We start from the raw sequence: 19,780 nt of genomic DNA, 5'->3' as shown, positions 1-19,780 counted from the left end.
GCCGTTTGTCTTTTGCCAAATCATGTGCCATTTCCTTTAAATAAAAAGGATTTTCAATCATTGCTATTCATGCAAAAGTGTGCTGAGCAGGAAGAGGGTCAGTGCAAATGCATTTCATAGGCAGTACTATGGGAACCCGAAGGAAACGGGATTTCTCACAACTAGAACAGGCTGCAACTTGCCACAATTTTCACAGATTTTTTTTCCAGGAAGTTTTCCACTTGGCCTGTAAATCTTTCTGGCCAGATAAAGTGCAGTCAACGCATAAATGAGTTGACAAGTCATCTCTGCACATACTAAGTTGCTTTTATTAATCCAGAACTGCATGCTACAGATACTGTACAGCATGAACATTTATTCATTACAAAAAATGGCTTCCAAACCATTAAAAATGAAAATCGGAATAAGAGCATAAAACGGAACAGTAACATCACAACTGTTAGGAAACATTCAAAGTATTCACAAAAAATGTTATAGTTAGCATCTTAATAAACCAGAGAAAAATCTGAGACAGTTTTACAATCGCTTCATGTCAACTACAATGGCACTGAATGAACAGATGAACAATTTTTCAGCTTTATACAGCGTTTTTTGCAACATCAACATGCCTAGTTTTTTTTTTGTTTTAAGTTTGCTACCTACCTGTATGTAGTAAGTGTACATAAAAGTGGCAGTCTGATTTTCCTTTTATGAATAATCTAATATACAGAATTTGGCCCTTAAGGGTTTATACCTCTTCATTTTAAATGCTTTCCGGACAATCTGCTACCAAACACGTCTGTTATAGGTGACATTAAAACTACATACATATCTACCTATGTAACATCACAGCAAAACATGATGAACAAAAAAATTACAGCATTAAAAAAAATTATAAAGTTGTCGGGAGAAAGTTAAAAGTCACTGAGAATTTTGGCACATAAAAATTTTGCACACAGCCTACAGTCCTAATGTCGCAGGGGATTCAGCTGCAGTTCTGAACGGGAGACATTTGGACCTTGCTATTTTTCCAAACAGCATTGCTAAAAATTCCCTTGCTAAATTTTCAAGTCTTTTTGTGTGTAATGGCTTTTAAAGCAATTTTATTTTTTACACTATTGATCCTTGAAAAAATGCATCTGCAAATGTCCATTTGGTGGCAACTGTATTTCATATAGCACAAAAAAAAAAAATCACGAAAAGAAATCAAAAACAAAATCCCGGAAAAAATATATATATACACATTTATATATAAACTTAAAAACCTTGTACAAATGAGTTGTTATATATAAGATGCTTACACTAAGGGAAAAAAAAAACCCTTTATACAATGTTTCAAGGAAAAAGAAGGAAGAAAAAAAACATTTTAAAAGGGACAACATACAGATACAACAAGCAATTTCTAAAGCAATAAATACTACTGGTCCAATAGCGTTGTGATACTTTTAATTGTTGAGTAGCGTTCCCTCCCCCAAAAAGAACAACACCATGGAACAAGGTATATTAACACATTTTTTAACCCTTTGTTTCTGTACATTTAAACAATAACAAGTAACATCACAATAAAGGTTGTTTCACACAAGGAAGAAAAAAAAAAGAAGTAGTAGCGGCACTGCATTCGTTGTGCCCTTAAAGGTTTAAAAACCAGATGTAAAATGATTGGTTCGCAAGCTCGTATTTAATACAAATAATAAAGAACCAATGCCTCCGGCAAGGGCTGCTTCAAAATTGCTTCTTTTTTTTTTTAATTTTTAAAATCAGTCTTTAAAACTAAGCTATTGGAACTACATAACAATTATGTATATATATATATTTTTTAAACGCTACAAAGACTTTAAACAGCTGTTGATAAAAATTTTGGCAGAATCATGAGGCTTTTCTCATCTACATATTTAAAAAGGAGAAATTGAAATAAGAATGGGTCAAATATTGACCAATGAACTCGATAAAACATCAACTAATGTAGCCACATGGCACGAATTAAAAACAAAACCAAGAAACGACGACAAACAGCGGACGACAACGAGGAGGAGAAGGAAAAAAAAATAAAGAAAAGGAAAAAAAAACCAAAACCCCAAACACCAACAGAATTCAATCCCCCCGAAGAAAACCGAAAGGGCTAACGAGGCTAAAGCTATTCTAAGGACTTGGTTACGAGGGAGAGCGGCTGGGGCTGTGTCCCTGCCAGCGAGCTGTGGGAATGCAAGGAGGACGTCGAGGGCTGTGCTAGGGATGCGGCGGCGGCCGGCGGGAGGGCGGCCGGCGGGTGGTCCAGGGCCCCGTTGGGGCAGCTGGCGGCAGACAGGGCGCCGGGCTTGCTCGCAGCGCTCTCGGCGAGGACGAGCGAGGATGGCGGCGGCATCATCACCAGGTGTGCCAGTGGGTCGGGCTTCAATGAGAGCGAGAGGGGTTGTGTTTGTTCAGTCTGTGGTTTCGAGTCTCTGGAGGGGGAGGCGAGCATGGCAGGGGAGGACGGAGGAGAGTCTAGTAAGCTTCCATCTGAAGAGGGTGGGCTGACGCAGCTGCCTTCACCTTGTATGTAGCGAACGCACTTTTTTTTTCTCCTAGAAACAGGGAGAGAGTTATCTGTGAATAGAGGGCAGAGATGCTGATGGAGACAGTTATCTAAAGCAAAGAGCCATCCATTTGCTACTCTGGGCTCTGCATGGGTGGCACCCTGGCCCCACGTGCCATCCTGGGGGTCTGGCGGGGTGTTCTCGGCACCAAGCCCACTTGGAAACCTCCCCTTGGCTAAAAGATTTGGAAAGGATTCACCAATTGTGTCTTCATCCCCCCCCTTTTCAGGCTGCCTCGTTTCCTTATTTTAATAATCAGAAAATCAGATAAGTGGGTTTTGCAGCCCACTGTGCTAATCTGCAAACTTTCCTCCATGGAAAAAAAAAAGAATAAAGAAATTTAATCCTTCTAAAATAAAAACTCTGGATAGTTGATGGTATCTCAAGATGTCCCATAATGCTGTCCAACTCAACAGGGCTACACCTGTGTCACCTGTCGTCTCTTACGATGCCCTGCCCTTGGGAGGCAAGAACAGCTGCAAACTACCGCTCATTGCTTTCTCCTCTGTTAAGAACCACACCAAATCCAGAAATGTCAAGAGTCAGAAAGGAGGGATATATATAATAGAGAGAACGAGAGAGAGGGGAAATAAAAACAAAACGAACAAACAAAGCAAACGGAAGAAAAAACAGGAAAAGAACAGGATAAACAGAGCATGATCCAAAATAACAAGAATAACTGGTTGTATGGCCTGCAGGTTGTGGCTTTAAATCGACTCAGTTTTACTTTTTGTTTTAGGGGAGAGTGGTAGATTTGGGAAGCTGCTCATCTGTATTTTGGGGAATTTTCCTCTGAGAGGCCATCCATGTAACTCCAGAGTGGGATCCAATTTCAGTAGGTGAAAAGCATGATGACAGGTACAAAGGTGAAGAGCAACATGGAGCTTATTTCACACCAGGGAATACGAGAGTCTCGCAAGAGCCGCTCACCTTCTAATAAATAAGTGACCCGACAGAGATCTTTTCTCCTCCCTCTGTCCACTTAACAATGCCAAGGAGCAATGAAAACAGATGACAGTTTCACACCATCTCTCTTGCCAAGTATATGCAAGACAAATCTAGCAGTAGGACAGAAATAATGAGGCGAACAACCACAGCTTCTGGCAGAATGATGTTCAGTGGTCACCTTGACCCTAAGAATGTTGGCTCTCCAGCCCTCCTACTCACAAGCACACTTTCCATGGGAAGTGCTGAAGCACTGTAATACAGCTCAAGGCATTTGACAAAGTCTGCCTAGAGCAGCTCTGCCACAAAAACTTTGGAAGCTCAGCTAAGCTGCACAAAGCCACCGTGAAGGAGTAGGTTGCTCTGCCCCTCCTGTGGATACATTGCCCCAGCTCAGAAACTCCATCAGAGGAAGTGCCTGAGTGTGGCACAGCAGCTGAGGGTCACTGGGTAACATTCCTCACTTGCACAGGTGTCCCAAATCCACTGCTGGTCACCAGTGTTCTCCCCTATGTATGGTAACAGTGCTTGGGTTAAACCAAGCTCTGCCATCTAGGCAATGGGGTTAGATGCTTCTTGACCACAAGGGAGATCAAACCAGCTTGATCCTGGAAGTAAAAAATATCATGTCCCACAGCCAGGAAGGGAAGAACAACCCTGGCAACCCATCTTTTACCATCTTCAGTGAGGGACCAGTGCTGTGATATCCCTTCCTCCAGAGACTCATGTTCTGCTCCACATTCCACATGGCAAGGTAAGGGGTTAGGGCTATTAGAGTTTTAACCACGTTAGCCTGCAGATCAATACATGCTAAAAAACTAAAGACAACCATGCAACTTAAATGTTAAAAAGAAAGAAAGAAAGATAGAAGACAGCAAGTGAAGGCTGTAAACCATGCTTTATTAGAGCAACGTTAAAAGACAGAAAAAATTAATTTGGTGGGCTCAAAACAGAACCTGTTAATTCTTCTACAATCAACAAACACCACGGGTAGTCTTTGGCTCTTGACTAAAGACAGTTCTGCTGCTCCTTCTCCCCTCTCCTCTCTCACCACTTTCTAGCTTCAGCTGTGCAGCGCTACCTGGGGGACAGTTCATGTCTGGACCTTCTGTACAGCTCCAGTGGCAAAGCAGAACAGTTGAAGCTTCACAAAGCTCACCAATATTACTTGTGTGGAAAGGTGCATTCTTACAATCTGGAGAGTGCAGGACTCCCTCTCCATCATCAAATTAAAATTACTTGCAAGCAGAGACTCAAGCTCTGCCTGCCTCATTGATGGGGATCCAGAAGTCATTTAACTGAACCTACAAGGCAGTTAATTATTTAACTGGAGGCAGTTTGAATCTAGTATGCCAGCATTTCAATTTTTTTTTAATATTATTTAAGTTCTGTGGCCTGAAAGAAAGAGCCTCCATGGCAAAGCAGCCTTAAACCAGGTCTACCTGACTTTTCAACTCTGCAAAGTTAACAACCTTTTTAAAACTAAACTCATTGCTCTGCTACTTGAAGTAATTTTCCTTTGACTAGTATTAAGGGAGCAGATTGCTTCCTCTGCTTCTGTTGTATATTAAACTCTTTAACAGTGTGGCCGCTGAAAAGCCATTTACTTCAACTATGATGGCTCAAGGGGGGAGACATTTCTCCAGACTGTGTCAATCCCACCATGTGCTACCTCTGGTCATGTACATGTACATGTACATGTGGGACATGTACATGTGGGACAAAAGGCACAGACAGCAAAACCCCATGCAAGACTAATTTTAACAGAAGTGAACAACACCAGGCAACTCTGGTGAAGGGGAATAAGTAAAAATCTAAGGAACTACTTGTGCCTCAGTTTTGCTCTCCTAAAAGCTGTAATAAAAATACTACCCATCCCCCCTCAGAATCACTAGTGAGGATTATTCACCTGCGTGTCGCTCTGAAGACATCAGCTGCTCCATCAGTCTGGTAAATACCAACAGACCTGACCCCACTTGTGCTGCCCTTAAAACTAGCCCTGGGACAGCACCAGGAAACCTGTAATGCTGCAATTGCCATGAGTGAAAGCCACAGAGGATGACAAGAGTTTCTTCAGCTGTTGTGAGCAAAGATGTCTCAGTTTTTATAACAGTAGCAAACTGGACATCTTTAGCACCTAAGATGCACTACAAAAATGCTACCATGCTAGCAAATGCAATGTTACGATGGTTAGGACCAGAACTAGGAGAGAAATACCTACAACTAACACCTAGTGATAAAATGCCTCCATGCATTAAAAAAAAAAAAAAAAAGAAAAAAAAAACAACCCCAAATTAAAAAAGAAAAGCAGTTAACTCTGTATCAGTAAGTCTAAAGCTATCGGTTATACCACTGAAGTTGTCCCTGATGCGCTGCAAAGACTTCTGACCAAAATTTGGCGTAAGTTAAGAGAGGGTTTATGCTTCCCATGTAACCTAAGCACTGTATAGACCAAATAAAAAGTCCCCTTGCTGATAAAATGTAGTTTTAAAAGTATATTGTTTACTTAAGCAGCCAGGGAAAGATAAAACAACACAAACATGATGTGCCCCCAGTTCTGGTACTTGGCACACTGAGTCTGACATGCTTCAAATACTGTATCTCTAGACTACACAAATATCAGCTGATAGTGTGCAGCGAGCTAACCACAGAATAGAGCCTAACTAAACACAGCATGGGAGTCTTTGGCTAGAATGAGACTCGAGCCTCCTGACACTGAAGTAGCTATCCAGCTCTTCTGGACTGAACCCTACTTCCTTTAAGCTTTAAGAAACTGCTGCTTTCCAAGCTTGTTTAACATACATACTGGTACTGATATCTAAGAGCCCAACTAGCGTGTCTCAAATGGGACTATATGCAACCTGTTGAAGTCATTTCTGGTGCCTTATCTGGTATATACTGACACACACCGCCACCCTCGATCTGTGTTTTCCTCGACACTAAGCACAAACAAGACTGCGTGCATACACAAAATACGATGGACGTCTGATCTACATTCTAAATGAGATGGAGCACATGGGACTGGCATGAGTAAGAGGGGAAAATGTGGGAGAGGAATCACTACACAAAGAGAGCGGTTTGGGTTGAAATACCTACCATCATAATATTCCAAATTCAAAGACTGCTTGTATCAGAATAAAGAAACAACAAATTTAACCAAATGCGATCATATAAGGAAAAAGGAATGAGAAAAGAACTACTCGGTATCCCTCCACCAAGAAAGAAGTACGTACTGAGTTACACATGGAATTAAACTCCAGTAGAACATGGGCTGCCGAAATTTGGGCTCTCTGATATCTTTCATCTCCTTTTAATGCTGGAAACTGTGTTACTGAAGTTGCAATTAGTTTTGTTTAGAGCACAGATGTTTACAGCTCACTCATAGGGATAAAATTTAGGAAAAAACTTATTTTTGGAATCAGAAAAAAAAGACATCAGATTGTTTTAAAAAATGGTATATACATAAACCTTATTGAGGCATGGAAGCCTACAGGTGGCTATTTGATTCTGCAGATGATACCGAAAAAATGAATACATTATAAGCTGTAAACACTGGCTTTTACATCTCTGATCATGAGAAAAACACTAGTGCTGCAGATCCCAGAACCTTTTAAAAAGCCTTTGGAGGCAGCATAGACACGAATGAAAGACAAAATACAAACTATCCAGCTAAACACTATTTTTGCTGGCAATCTGGAAAAAATAACCAAAAAAAGGCAAAAAAAAAATTGCCAGCTCTAAGGACTTTGAGTTTTCTTGTTCCCAGTTCTACCACCAGGGAGAGGTTATTGGTAAAGAAAGAGAGAAAATGGCATTAAATTAGCAAGAAATTCAAAAGATCAAAGATTATTAGCAATTGATGCTGTGGGAAAGAGAAAGGTGGGGAGTGGGGAAAAAAGATTAAAAAAATAAAATCACACAAATGCACTAAGAGGACAGATTGCTTTTATTTCCCCAAAGGCCTAATGGGTAGTATTATACCTGCATGGTTTGCACCATAAACTCTGTCGGTCAAGCCCGAACAATGCCCGACACTTCTTTGGAGTATTTGCATCTGTTAGCATAAGGTAAACACAAAAAATACAACACAATGGTGGATAGAGCTCATTTGGTCTGCGTCATCTTAGCTACAGCTACGTTTAGCTTTCAGTCACCTCCGTTTTATTTGGTAATCTCCCCTCGTACCAAGGGCAGGAAAGAAAACAGGACTTTCACAATGAGCCAGAGGAAAACCAAAAAAACCTCCGACCCAGCCACGCGCCTGTTCTGGTGTTGGTACCGCACTCAAGGGCTTTGGGAGTGACTTTCCTTGGGTGGAGGCTGGGACAGCAGAAGTGTGGCTGAGCCACAGATCAGATGGGCTTATGGTTGATGCTGTTTTACAGTGGGTTTTTGGCTAGCAGCAGCAAAGAGAAAGGCGAAAAAAAAAACAACCAACAAAGAAAAAAAAAAAGCAAAATTCTTTCAGAGAGACGATAACTGATGGCAGTGTCCCACTCCCTTGTGTCTTCCAGATCACAACACAGAGCTACAAAGCAACAAGGCAGGAGAAAAAAAAGGGGAAAGTACCAAATAAACCAGCTGCAAATCAGCCATAGCGAGTCTGGGAAAACTATACACACCTGCAGGGGCCGCACCAGTTATTCTGTTGATCAAGGCCAAAGCGCGCTCGGCATTTCTTAGGAGCGCTCAGGTCTGAATGAGTTCAAGAAAAGCGAGCAGAAAAGGGAGAGGAAAAAAAAGAAAAGGGGAGAGGGGGGAGAGAGAGAGAGGAAGAGAGAAAAGGAGAGAAAAAAAGAGAAAGATAAAAATAAGGAAAAATAAAAATAAAAAAGGGAATAAAAATCAATGTCCTCGTTATTAATTGCAAATATTGACTTTTGATTTAAAAGTTAAAAAGAAAGTGATAATCACATTTTATTCAACTCTTGAGATTAGCTGTTGCAATTAAAGCTGCAGTATCCCTTTATAAAGGACTGTTTCTTTCCCTTTTAAGAGAGCAGGTAGAGGAATGTCATTGTGGCTGGTCTAGCAGGATGTTTCAGGCAATATTTATTTGGGCTGGGTTTTTTTATTCTCTTTTTTTTTTTTAAGAGGGGGGGAAAAAGGAAGAAAAGAAGCTGAGTATGGAAGTTAGATCCTGAACATGCTTTTTTCTTCAACTCAGATATAAAATAAGAGAAAAAAAAAAGAAAGGAAAAAAAAGAAAATCATATCTCCTGGGATAATGCAGCTTTTGGAATAACATTCAATTTATTTGGTTTTATTAATTTGTATTTAAAAGAATGGATAAGGATAAGCAGATTGCGAAATGAGTATGTTAGTATCAGCCAGAAAATAAAACGTAAAGCATGGCAAGGTGCTGAGTTAGTACAGGCAGTGAATTGCAATGAATAGGCGGCTTAAGCAGAAAGGAAAAAAAAATCCAAAACTAAAATAATAATAAAAAAATGCGTATGCATGCTAATGTGAGAAGACTTAGTGGGAGTCATGAAAAATGCCATTAGATTAAGGAGGTTCATTACTGACTTGCTTCCATTCTTTATCAGTCTCTTTAAAGAAATACTGCATATTCAATTTGCACAGTTAGTACAACTCTTGCGTTATTTTTACTGTATTACTGTTTTAATAGCAATTGTTACAAAAACAAAAAAAACAAAATTAAAAAATACTATCAAACATAATAGATATAAAGATATATAGATAATAAATACTATCAAAACGTGTGGATGGTATTTTTTTCTTAATGTCATAAGTGTTTAATGTTAAAATCTATAATGGCAGGAAAAAAAAATTAAAAAGCAGTTTATAAACTATTTTAAATGACTCAAAATGACGTTAGCACCTGTAATCGGAGGAAGTGAAAGGCAAGGATTTAGGAAACATTCGCTGTGTTCTGAAAAAAAAGAACAAATTATACAAAGGCTTCAAAAAAACTAAGTTAGGGCTTCTTCAAAATTGACTATGAGATTGCCTATGCAGTATTTCTAATTTCCTATATATATAGAATGGCAAACCTCCTTAATTTAAAATGGGTGCGATTTACCACTGTAAGGCATGCATCAGAACACACAGGTACAGCCCAAATTAATACCAAACACACACACACACACACACACACACACACACACATATGCGCAAAATAAGCGGACAACTTTAACAACGATGGCATAGGCATTACAACTACGGCTCTGCAGTTAAACGCTTGGCAACTACTAAGTACGAATTCAGCTAATGTCACACGAGGCTCTCACATGCAATGGCTTGGGTTACTAGTTTTAGAAGGGCAGTAATGCGTAAATAATTGGAGTGCATTTTAAAAAAAAAAGCTGTCTAGTATAGGGACCGGCTCCCCTGAGGCCAGGAGACCTGTACCCACCTCCCCCGTGCCTAGAAGGGTCACACCAGGATTGCCACACTTCCACTAAGCAAGAGATTTAGACTTATTTTTACTTACCATTGGTCTCTCCTGGCTGCTTATCCCTTTTCCTCTTCTTCTTCTTTCCCTGCAGGAAACATACACAAAGGAGAATGATTTAAAAAAAAGACAAAACAAGTGTCCTTGAAAGTCAGCACTGAGCAGTGAGGCTGTGGCTGGTGTGGGAAGCTCCCCAGGGAGCACATTGAAGTCCAGCACTAGCTCACCCCTGGTGCAGGGAAGTTTGGGGGACCCCAAGGAGATGCTGCCGGGATTGGCTCTGCCTGCCTTCCCTGTGACTTTTAGGACAGCCTCACTGCAGCTCCCCCCAAAGTTAACACCCACCAAAGCCATGAGCAGCTGGGGAGGGGGGAAAATGACTTGCAAGATGCTACTTTTGAGCTGAGATCATCAAGAAGACAAAAACATTTGACGTGTGTGTACGCTCCTGCATCCTGAAGTTTCACAAATTGTTTGTGGTCATGTTTTGGTGAGGAAGGGAGGGAAAGAAGAGGGAGATTGAAGCAGGAGAGTGCATGAGTGAGGTCAGACTGAGCCCCTCGAGTTCCTCAGCACCAAAACCCAACCATTAGAGCAGACAAGGAAGCCACAGCAATGAGCAAATCCTAACCTGCAGTTTTGTAAGTGCACTGACAACCTAGAAAGCAATGCCAGGACAAGAAAAAAAATCCAGACATAGCCAAGAGCCTTCCCACATTTTGCTCTATCACAATGAAAATAACCAGTAATATTTTGCTAAACTGTGTCCCTTTCCCACTGTTGTGGTACACAAGACAATGCAATTTGCTACGGTTTTTGACTGGGAGGAGAAAATCCTTTTCTCAATTTCCCTCCAACAGTGTGAGAGAGGACAACTAGGAGTCCAACTTCTGTGAAAACCCAGTGATTGCTTTCCAATAGAAAAATTAGAAAGTAATAAGCTTAGCTCAAAAGAGAAAAGCTATTTTTTCCAGGAAAACTCTTCTAACACTGATGTACAGAGTTTGCAGAGCAGTACAACATGGTCAGTGGAGGCAACAGAGTAATTTCATTTTCACAACTCCCCAGATGCTAAAAGCAACAACTTTTGGGCCATCAGTGTCAACTCTGAACAGCACAAGAGATCCTGACTTTTGAAGACATGGCAGTAAGAAGAATCAGTGAGAAGACCCCAGAGCAGCAGTCCCTTATGGTCAAGAGACAACAAACGTGTCTTGGAAGAAGGAATCTCATAGCACTTTTGAAGGGGTAGATGTATTGTAGGAAAGCCAAGAGGTTCTCCCACATGATGGGCACCCTTCTCAGAAGGTCAAGATTGGCTTCAGTGTGTCACATGCACTATAACATTTGGGACATTCATTATGATAGTTTTCCTAGAAGGTATTAGTAAAAAATTCCCCCAATGTGAAAGTAGGATATTGATTTGTTGTTGCCCTGTTTTTCCTCCCCAAAGCTGCCCTTGTGGAACGGGGCTTCTGTACTCATTCCTCCTTTCTTTCTCAGGGCTGTAAACTTCCATCCTGTTGCCCAGGCTGCTCCAGGTTTATGAGATCCTTCTGGAGACGTAAAAAGCTGTGTGCACCATCCATTTTTAAAGGCATTTTGAACAACATGCACATAATCCTGTAGCCTGGATGCTGCTGACAAATCATCTCCCACACGTCTGAGGTAATTTTTTTGGGATATGGAAAGTTGTCAATTGCTACAGCAACCATCAGTCTAACAAGACAGGCAGACAAGACAGACAAGTATTGCTCCTAAAGCTCCTTGAGAACAGAACAGGGAAAATACAGTATCTTGAAATCCACGTATCACATAAAGATACAAGAGGCTCAGACTCTGCTCCATCTATATTGATCTAGATTGACAGTAACTCTGTGAAAGTCGGTGGATATTTTCCAGCTTTCAACAATGTAACCAAAACCAGACAACTGCCTCAGGATCATAAGCCTGATTTTTATTTAATCTCAAGGAGGCCACTTCCATAATTAATAGACTGCATCTGTGATAAATTTGCTTAATTTTAGCAGTTCATTTGGGAATTCAAGGGCTATTTCAATTTAAGACCTTATAACTTCTTCACATGAGGGCCAGCCAGACCAGAGGTGAGGAGTCATCTGCCCTTCACACACTCTTCAAGCCAGGTATTTAAGTACTGCAATGCCTTGTGGGAACAATCTGTTAAAAACATCTGATTTACAGGAATGTCAGCCAGGGACCAGGAATTTCTGGTTCCTTTTCAACACAAGCTTTGAAAACTGTTCCTAACAAAGAACTGACAGAGGTCCCACTAACTTCTTTTATACCTTTTTCAAAGGAAACAGGGAGAAGAATCACCTGGCTTGCTTGTTCAATTCCTCTGATACAAGAAGATATTTGACTATGCAGCTAAATTAATATATGGACTTTAAGAAAGAACTATGGCAGCACTTTTGCAAGTGCTCTGCAGAAGGCACCGTTTAGCCTTTGCCACAGATTGTCCTCCTAAGACTCAAGCAGATTGTGACATTTTCTGTCATTGTACCATACAAATTTTCAGGATGCAAGTACATAAATATAGATATAAATACTTGCTAACCATTTTGGCAGCTCCCTCTGCAGAACCAAACAACACGGGTTTTGACAGGACTGCAGTACTTCTTTGGTACTAATTTTCTAGACAAGCGATGGGTGAGGTGACTAGACCCTTACATACTTCTGAGTCCAACACTCAGCATGGCTTAATATCTTATATTAGATCTCAGGAAGGCAAATGTGCCTTGTGACAAGAACAAGCCAAGAAGGATTCCCCAAATCCTCTTCTCTTATTTAAGTGCAGGCTGAAAGCTGCATTTCCTGAATGTACTGCTCCTGTTTCTGAAGACCTGGGCTGCAGCTGCCCTCATCCCTGAGCCCCAGTGTGAGATGCCTAACAATTTAATCACTTCAAGCAGCCCAAAGTTACTCCCCTGCTTGATGAGTAAAGGGCTCAAAACCCTACAAACCATTGAGGGAGGAGGGTAACTCGGAGAGCTGTGAATGGACCAGGAGAGGAGACATAAATAAATTCTGCAGATGATGCAAAAATACCATGCTCTCCTCAGGCAGGAAGGTTCCCCCTGAAGGTCACTTGGGGGTACAGCATCAAGCCGCTGGGAAAGCACCGGCTTTCTCATCCTGTCCTTTTTAGCTTGAGAAGAAAGGGTTTCTCAGTGCTCACACGGTGAGGACAAAAGTAAAAGGTCCTAAACACTGAGGCTTTGTACGTGCCCATCTGTCAGTGGCACAGTCACTGCACAGAATGAGCATCCCTGAAACCTCAGTCGAGCCTATACTCCCTTTGAACACCCAAGATGATGATACTGCACAGTGTTGAGGAACTACCTCAAGCCTATAGTCTGACAGCCTCAGGCCAGACTATGTTGAGAAGCAGGGAGCAAGGCTGAGCCCAGTAGAAAGAAAAGATGATCAAGAAAACAAAGATTTGAAAAAATGTCCTTAATTACATATTGCTAAATAAGTGAGCATGTGTACTCTCCACCACTGAAATGGTAGAAGAGTGCAGAGAGTTGGTGCTACTCTGGGCTTTGCTGCAGACTCTGAACTGGCTTCTCCCCACCCATGCATGTAAAAGTGTAGATTCTCAGAGGCAAATATTGCCATATACAGCAAAATAGGATATTTATGGTAAAACAAGCAGTGATGAGGATGGGGATGGAAGAGAGAGACTTCAACAAAAGCAAAATGTGTAACATATGTAACTGACATCAATCTTAGAGCTCTTGGTCCCCAAACCCACAGGGAACAGGGTTTATTCCAGAATTAGAGATCTTGGAAGTTTTAGGTGATTTTTATTTACCTTAAAAGAAAAAAAAATCAAGATGCTGCTATAATCCTATTAAAAGGAGTTTAGAGCTCCCACCAATCCACAAATGTTTCAAGAATTTATGGGCTTAGGCTTGCAAACACTTATTACCATCTGCTCCGCTTACCCTTCATGGAAGGAGCTATATAATACTAGTAAGTGGTTAGAAAGCTGGCCTTGTGTTTTTTTAAGAGACAGAAAATTCTTCCACTTTTAGCTACAAAACAAGCTTTCTGAAAGAAAGAGGGAGGAATCAATCTTAAAAAGAATCCATGCATTGACCACAGATTCCAATACACTTTTTAAAAAAATGAGGAGGGGAGGGAAAAAGACAGTAACATGGGCATGAAAAAGCAAAAAATAATCAAAATATACTACAGTAGAGCATGGAATAATCAATTTAGCCCCACTTGAGAGTAAGACTTTCGAACAAGTTATGCTTTTGGTTTTGCCAGCCCTTCTCTGAAGCTAGGATAAGTCATTCTTCCACTTTCCACTATACTCTCACACAGGTAAGTACAAGACACTTATTATTCATCTCTTTTGGTGGACATGAGCCATACTAGGGGAGCTTGATTTTTTTTTAATGAAATTTAAAATGACCAGCAAGCCAAACAGCATTTCCAGATGTTGGTAAAAGCGAAATTAAGACTTTCTTCACAGAGCTCTACTGTTAACCCCAATTCCAACACTTTACTAGTCCCAGCCAGGAAGCCTTTTCCAAGTGGAGGGCTGGGAATTATCCCCAGTAGTTTTAGTACCGCAGAGGGAAGCGCCCGTTGTTGTTACCAGACTGGGATCCCAAGGTACGCTTTCCAAGTAGTGCTCGTGTACAATGTGTGATCGTAGTTCAGCAGGTCACATACACATTTCTACAAGCTCTACTACTAAAAATATTTCCACCTACATAGGAACCTACATAGTTATCCCGTGCAGACCAGCCCGGGTACAGCTGCATATGAAGCTGTCGCTCCTTTCTTGCTAGTTCATAGTATTTCGCTTGTTCTTCTCTGGATAACGCGTGCCACTGAGGTGAAGAAGAAAAAAAAAGACAAAATAAAAAGCACTAGTGGTTGGGGTTTTTTTTAAGCACATTAAGAGCAAAGTATATTATATTTATATATAAATACAGTCAGAATTGATTTTCACAAAGAAGGGATAAAACCAGATGATCTGGCATGCTGACATTCATATTTTATTTATAACTCCAGATTATAACTCCAGTTAACTCAACTGAGTCACAACTAATCATTTACATTCACTCAGCCCCTTTGTCTCCTGTTGAGAGAGGAGAATTAAGAAAACTAAACAAAAACAAACAGCAAGGGAGAGGGTCCAGAAGCTGAACCACTTGTCCTGAGCCAGAACACAGCTTTAGAGGTAGTCTCCCCTTCCCTTCTCCACTGGCATTCTCTCTCTTCTAGCTCTCACAGGTGCTGACACTGATACTGTACTCACAAGCTTTTTTATTTCTTATTTACATTTCTACCTATCTTAGGACAAAATAAAAATCTAAAATTTTTTCATCTACAGGTCATGGAAATAACACTGAAATAAAACTGTTAATAATTAACTCCTTCCCCATAAATGACCCCACCGGCAAGAACTATCTGCTAAAACTAGACATCAAACCAAGGGCTTTTGTTTAGTAATTTCCCTAGTCATTATCAAAATAGCAGGAGAACACAGGGATTCAGAAGGTGTGAATCCTACCGAGTTTCAGTCCATGCTTGTGCTTGTCCCTTGTTACCTACCCTTCGACCGAGGATTTGGTTGATGGCTGCGCTCTCTTTCAATGTGCATTCTGCTACAACTTTTGCTCTCATTTCCTTCATATACAACATAAATGCATTAAGAGGTTTCTTTATGTGTGGCTTCTTTTTCTCTTCTTCTTTTTTGGAGTCCTGATGTTTTCTGAAGGGTAAAGATACAACAGAGACCTCACAGTGAGAACCCTTGTGAATGTATTAAATTAATCCCCTCAGTCTCTCTAGCATTAATCCTCAGAAATCTCTAGGAAGAGGACCAGAAGGTTCCCTAGAGCCTTTGCCCTGGCTGCTATATGAAAATAGTTTTAAGAGCATTATAGGAAAACTCATCTCGTATTTATGCAATATCACCAAGTACCCTCTCAGTCCCTGCAAAAACCTTGGAAGGACATGGACATCCAGTAAAACGGGTTCAGAGGGAGGGCTTGAGAGCATGATGGTAGAGGAAATAATTACATCCCATCATCAGTGGGAACCAAAATGCTCTCTTTGTGCATCACCTGTGAAATGAAAGGCAATAAGCACCAGAAGCACCATGGGCAGAGGTAGATGAGGGCTCTCCTTGGTTCAAACCTTAACTTGATACCAGCTCTCTGCAGCTTTGAACAAGCCATTTATGCTCTAATTTATTGTCTCCTGTGGTGTATCTGATATCTCAAGGCTTCAAATCGGGCACTGAGTAACAGAGAAACCAGTCAAGAAACTTGAATCTTGATCAAGAAAATGCCACTTTCTTGTTAAAACAGGTGAAACTAATAACAACTTGACTTATGCCACAGAATGACTCTGAAAGACTGCTACCATCATTTTGACACACTCTGTCAACTAAACCATGTTCAAATCAATTACAACGCAAGAGAAAAAGCAATTAAAAAATATTTTACACCAAAAACATTATCACAAACCTAATCCTTTTCATAAGCCCCACATGCATAGGTGATGCTTTAAGTATTCTAAAAAGAAGACAGAGAAGCAACAACTTACGAGCTGTGGAGTGAGCCGACGTCGCTCTGGGAAGATTCCTGTTTGACTGTTGGTGTGACTATGGCCGGATGAGGAATTCCAGTTGTATGTAAACTATGGTGTGGCGGGACCATGTGTGGAGGAAACCTAGAGGAGAGAAAGCTGTGTAAATCGTCAGAATAAAAATGAATGAATGGGGAGGGATGTGTACACACATTAAAAAAAACCCTGGCATATAACAAGCACATGACAGCTAGACAAAGCATATGAAAGCTGGCAGCATTAATTAGCAATAAATTAAACATAATGACTCTTCTAATGTCATTAAAGCCAATCTTCCCCTTCATTATCATTACTGACATGAGACATCATGATTTTTAACATCTTTAACAAAAGGCGAATTCAACTGAATGAACATGTATGAAGGTGGAATTTCAGCTACCTGCAGCAAAATCCACCAGTCCATTTCTTTGCTAAGAAATTAGCTATGGCAACCAAGGAATCAATTTTTAGTTTTGAATCATGTTGTGACTTTAGGATAACATCCTTTATTGTATATTGACAGCAAAATAAAATATTAATGCCAACACATTCTAGATGCATTTTTGATAATACTTATAGATGCCTCATTAGCTACATTTTGTTGATGGAGCAAAAGAAAATATATATTTGTGTCTAATAAATCTCTGAGCCACATTTCTTTAACAGAAGGTGGGAAGATTGTGAAATTTAATCAATTTTGACCCATTAAAGTAATGTAGAACGGCTTAAATTCATGCAAAATAACAGTCTAGACTTTCTAAAGAGAATAAAATGTTGCCAACTTTATGGTTTATGGTCATATACATGGACAGGAAACTGGATTCAGAGGGATGTGCAATCCTTCTTTGTGAATCTAATTGCCTGGTCGGGATCACAGCACAAACATGGCACAATCATTCAGACTTTTTACATTTTAACCAAAATGAACAAACTTCTCAAAAGCAGGATTGACTTGTTATTTCTCAATAGTCTCAGAAAGTTTTTGCAGTGAATAAGGAAAGCACAATATGACTGACTGCCTTTCTCTCAGAAAACTCCCACTGAAGTCAATGGGTTTCCAGGGAATGGGATCTAGCCTAAAATAATATTTCAGAAATATCTTTCTTCCACACGCCAAAGCTAAAGTGATCTGGCAAATGACAAGGGTTTTTCTTACTGCAAATCCCTACTCTCATCTCAGATTTTGAATCATGTGGTCCAAGTAAAATAACCCAAGAATATGGAACACTCAGTGGGATAAATAATTACTTCTTCTGTCATCAGTATACAATGATTTTTTTCTATCCAACATGATTTAAAATGGAGTGATACACCATGGATCAGTAGATTGTGCATTAGTATCAGAAATATAATGAGATTTCTTTTTTTCTTCCCCTCTCTCAAAAATTCCAATACTGAGCTTAACAACACCCCCCTGCAACTGCCTAGACATTCTCTACATTCACAAGATGACACAGAAGTACTTCCATAAATGAGAAGTATTGTCCACCACAAGCTCTGAGGATCTTTGTCTATCAGTTGGTAGTACTCAGGGTGATTAGACAGAAGTATTTTGTCTTTGAAGGCAGTGGTAGGAAGAGCAAGGACTGACAGGGAGAATGTGAAATTGTTCAAGTTGTAGAGAATTGCAGTTCCTCACAAACAAAGGCATGGAGAGAAGGAGGAGAGTGGGATGGCAAGAGAAGCAGAGAATGGGCAGCAAAATGGTCATTCCTACTTCTGCTAAAAACTCACAGACACAAATCTCCAAGTGGATTGTCCAAGTGCCTTCCCACCCTCTGACAAAAGTAGCTGGGAGAGAAGCATACATTTGAGGATATACTTTGATTCATGGCAGGTCAGAACAGAAGACAGTGTTGAGGCTGCAAAGGAAACTGACATTCTTGTCCCAGTTCTGCCACAGGACTGCCTCACCATCAGCAAGACACAAACTGAGCCTTTGTATCATTTCTTTTTCTATTCTCTCTTTATTTTCCTGTGTATGTATTTTGATTGGACATACTTAAAGTTTGTTCACACAGCGCCTGGGGCCTTCAGCCACAGTACAATGCAAACAGTAAAAACTGACAGTAAGAGGTTTGTTTTTTTTTAAATAACTTACAAACATGGCAAAAATAAAACTGATGGCAAAAAACAGACCTCCCTGAAAATGGTGTAAGTATAGTAATAAAAAGTTGACACATGTCCTACTGAATGACTGTCTCTCCTAGGCAAGATCCAGTGTTCAACAGAGGACTATGCTACTGGGCCTAGTAAGGCCAGTGAAAAGGGGACAATGAAGGATGAAGATGGAGATGAAAAGCCTTCCTTCAGAGTGCAGGCAGTAAGATCTGTATTTGTCTGACATGAGGGCTCAGTAGGAAGTGGAGTGGGCACATACCAGCGAGGAAGAAGAGCTGAGTGCAGTGATAGCACAAGGGTATGAGAATGGAACTAAGATCAGACTCATCATTGGAGAAGGGCTTCCAAGTATCACAAAAGGCTGATTACAGATGGAGTTAATGGGGACAAAAGATGATACTTGTTAAGCTTCTGTAGAGGATCCTGTGCTGTGGTCATGATAACTGGGTCATAGACTTGCTTCTGAAACAAGGAACTGGTCAAAAATGAAAACGCACTGCAAAATGAACTCTACCTTCATGGTGGACTGTTGCATGATCAGGATACTCAAAGGAGACACATTCAACAAAAGAGAGGGGTTATTTTATTTGTTTGTTTTTGATGAAGATTTAGGTACTTCAACTCATGAAAAATAGAGGAGGGTGAAGAAAATCTGCAAAAAATGTGACCTCCCCACCTAATTATGGGAAAAATGTACTTCCAGTCACTGTTCAGGAGAAAGAGAGTATTTACACATTGGAGAGTGACTAGACAGGGAGAAAGGGCAGTGAAGGAAAAGAAACCTACAGGCACATGCTGTGTGAAAGCCTGAAGGATGGTGAAGCCTTCACTGACCTCAGCTGGGATACTTTACTCACTGAGCTCTAAACTCCAAGGACAGCCAGCAGCCTTCCTTAACAGGCAGCTGCAGCCCAGTAGTTATTTTTGGGCTTGCAGTTTCCACAAGAAAGTGGTGTGTTCATTACCAAGGGTCATTCATTTTTTCATACTGAATCTCTCCAAGATACAAGGTTTCCTATTGGACTTACACATCTCTTCCTATGTTTGGGGCTGTAAAAACATGATCTAGAACCCATAGCTCCTCTCACAATCCCATGGGCTTCAATGGGCTGGTTGAGGTTTC

The 19,780-nt window shown here is 40.6% G+C and overlaps 1 protein-coding gene across 10 annotated transcripts in view; it reads right to left on the bottom strand.

Annotated features, from left to right (window-relative positions):
- Positions 1-284: 284 nt before the first annotated feature.
- The window catches only part of TCF7L2 (transcription factor 7 like 2), a 41,504-nt gene continuing 22,008 nt past the window's right edge, over positions 285-19,780 (bottom strand). For 5 of the 10 annotated variants that reach the window (XM_018069327.2, XM_018069328.2, XM_018069319.2 and 2 more), the window contains exons 5-11: positions 16,516-16,656; positions 15,517-15,676; positions 14,682-14,789; positions 9,958-10,006; positions 9,346-9,396; positions 8,123-8,195; positions 285-2,543 (exon numbers count right to left, since the gene is read on the bottom strand). In XM_018069327.2, the coding sequence (XP_017924816.1) occupies positions 2,114-2,543; positions 8,123-8,195; positions 9,346-9,396; positions 9,958-10,006; positions 14,682-14,789; positions 15,517-15,676; positions 16,516-16,656 (1,012 nt within the window). In that variant the 3' untranslated portion in view covers positions 285-2,113. Of the gene's footprint in view, positions 2,544-6,596; positions 6,622-7,481; positions 7,555-8,122; positions 8,196-9,345; positions 9,397-9,957; positions 10,007-14,681; positions 14,790-15,516; positions 15,677-16,515; positions 16,657-19,780 lie in introns of all 10 variants that reach the window. The other 5 variants (XM_018069322.2, XM_025894792.2, XM_025894793.1 and 2 more) reach the window with 4 other exon arrangements.

The sequence above is a fragment of the Manacus vitellinus genome, unplaced genomic scaffold, assembly GCF_001715985.3.
Source record: "Manacus vitellinus isolate BGI_N305 unplaced genomic scaffold, ASM171598v3 scaffold_15_pilon, whole genome shotgun sequence".
Classification (NCBI taxonomy): domain Eukaryota; kingdom Metazoa; phylum Chordata; class Aves; order Passeriformes; family Pipridae; genus Manacus; species Manacus vitellinus.
Note: the sequence above shows the minus strand (reverse complement) of the source record. Positions and strands in the feature narration are given on the sequence as shown.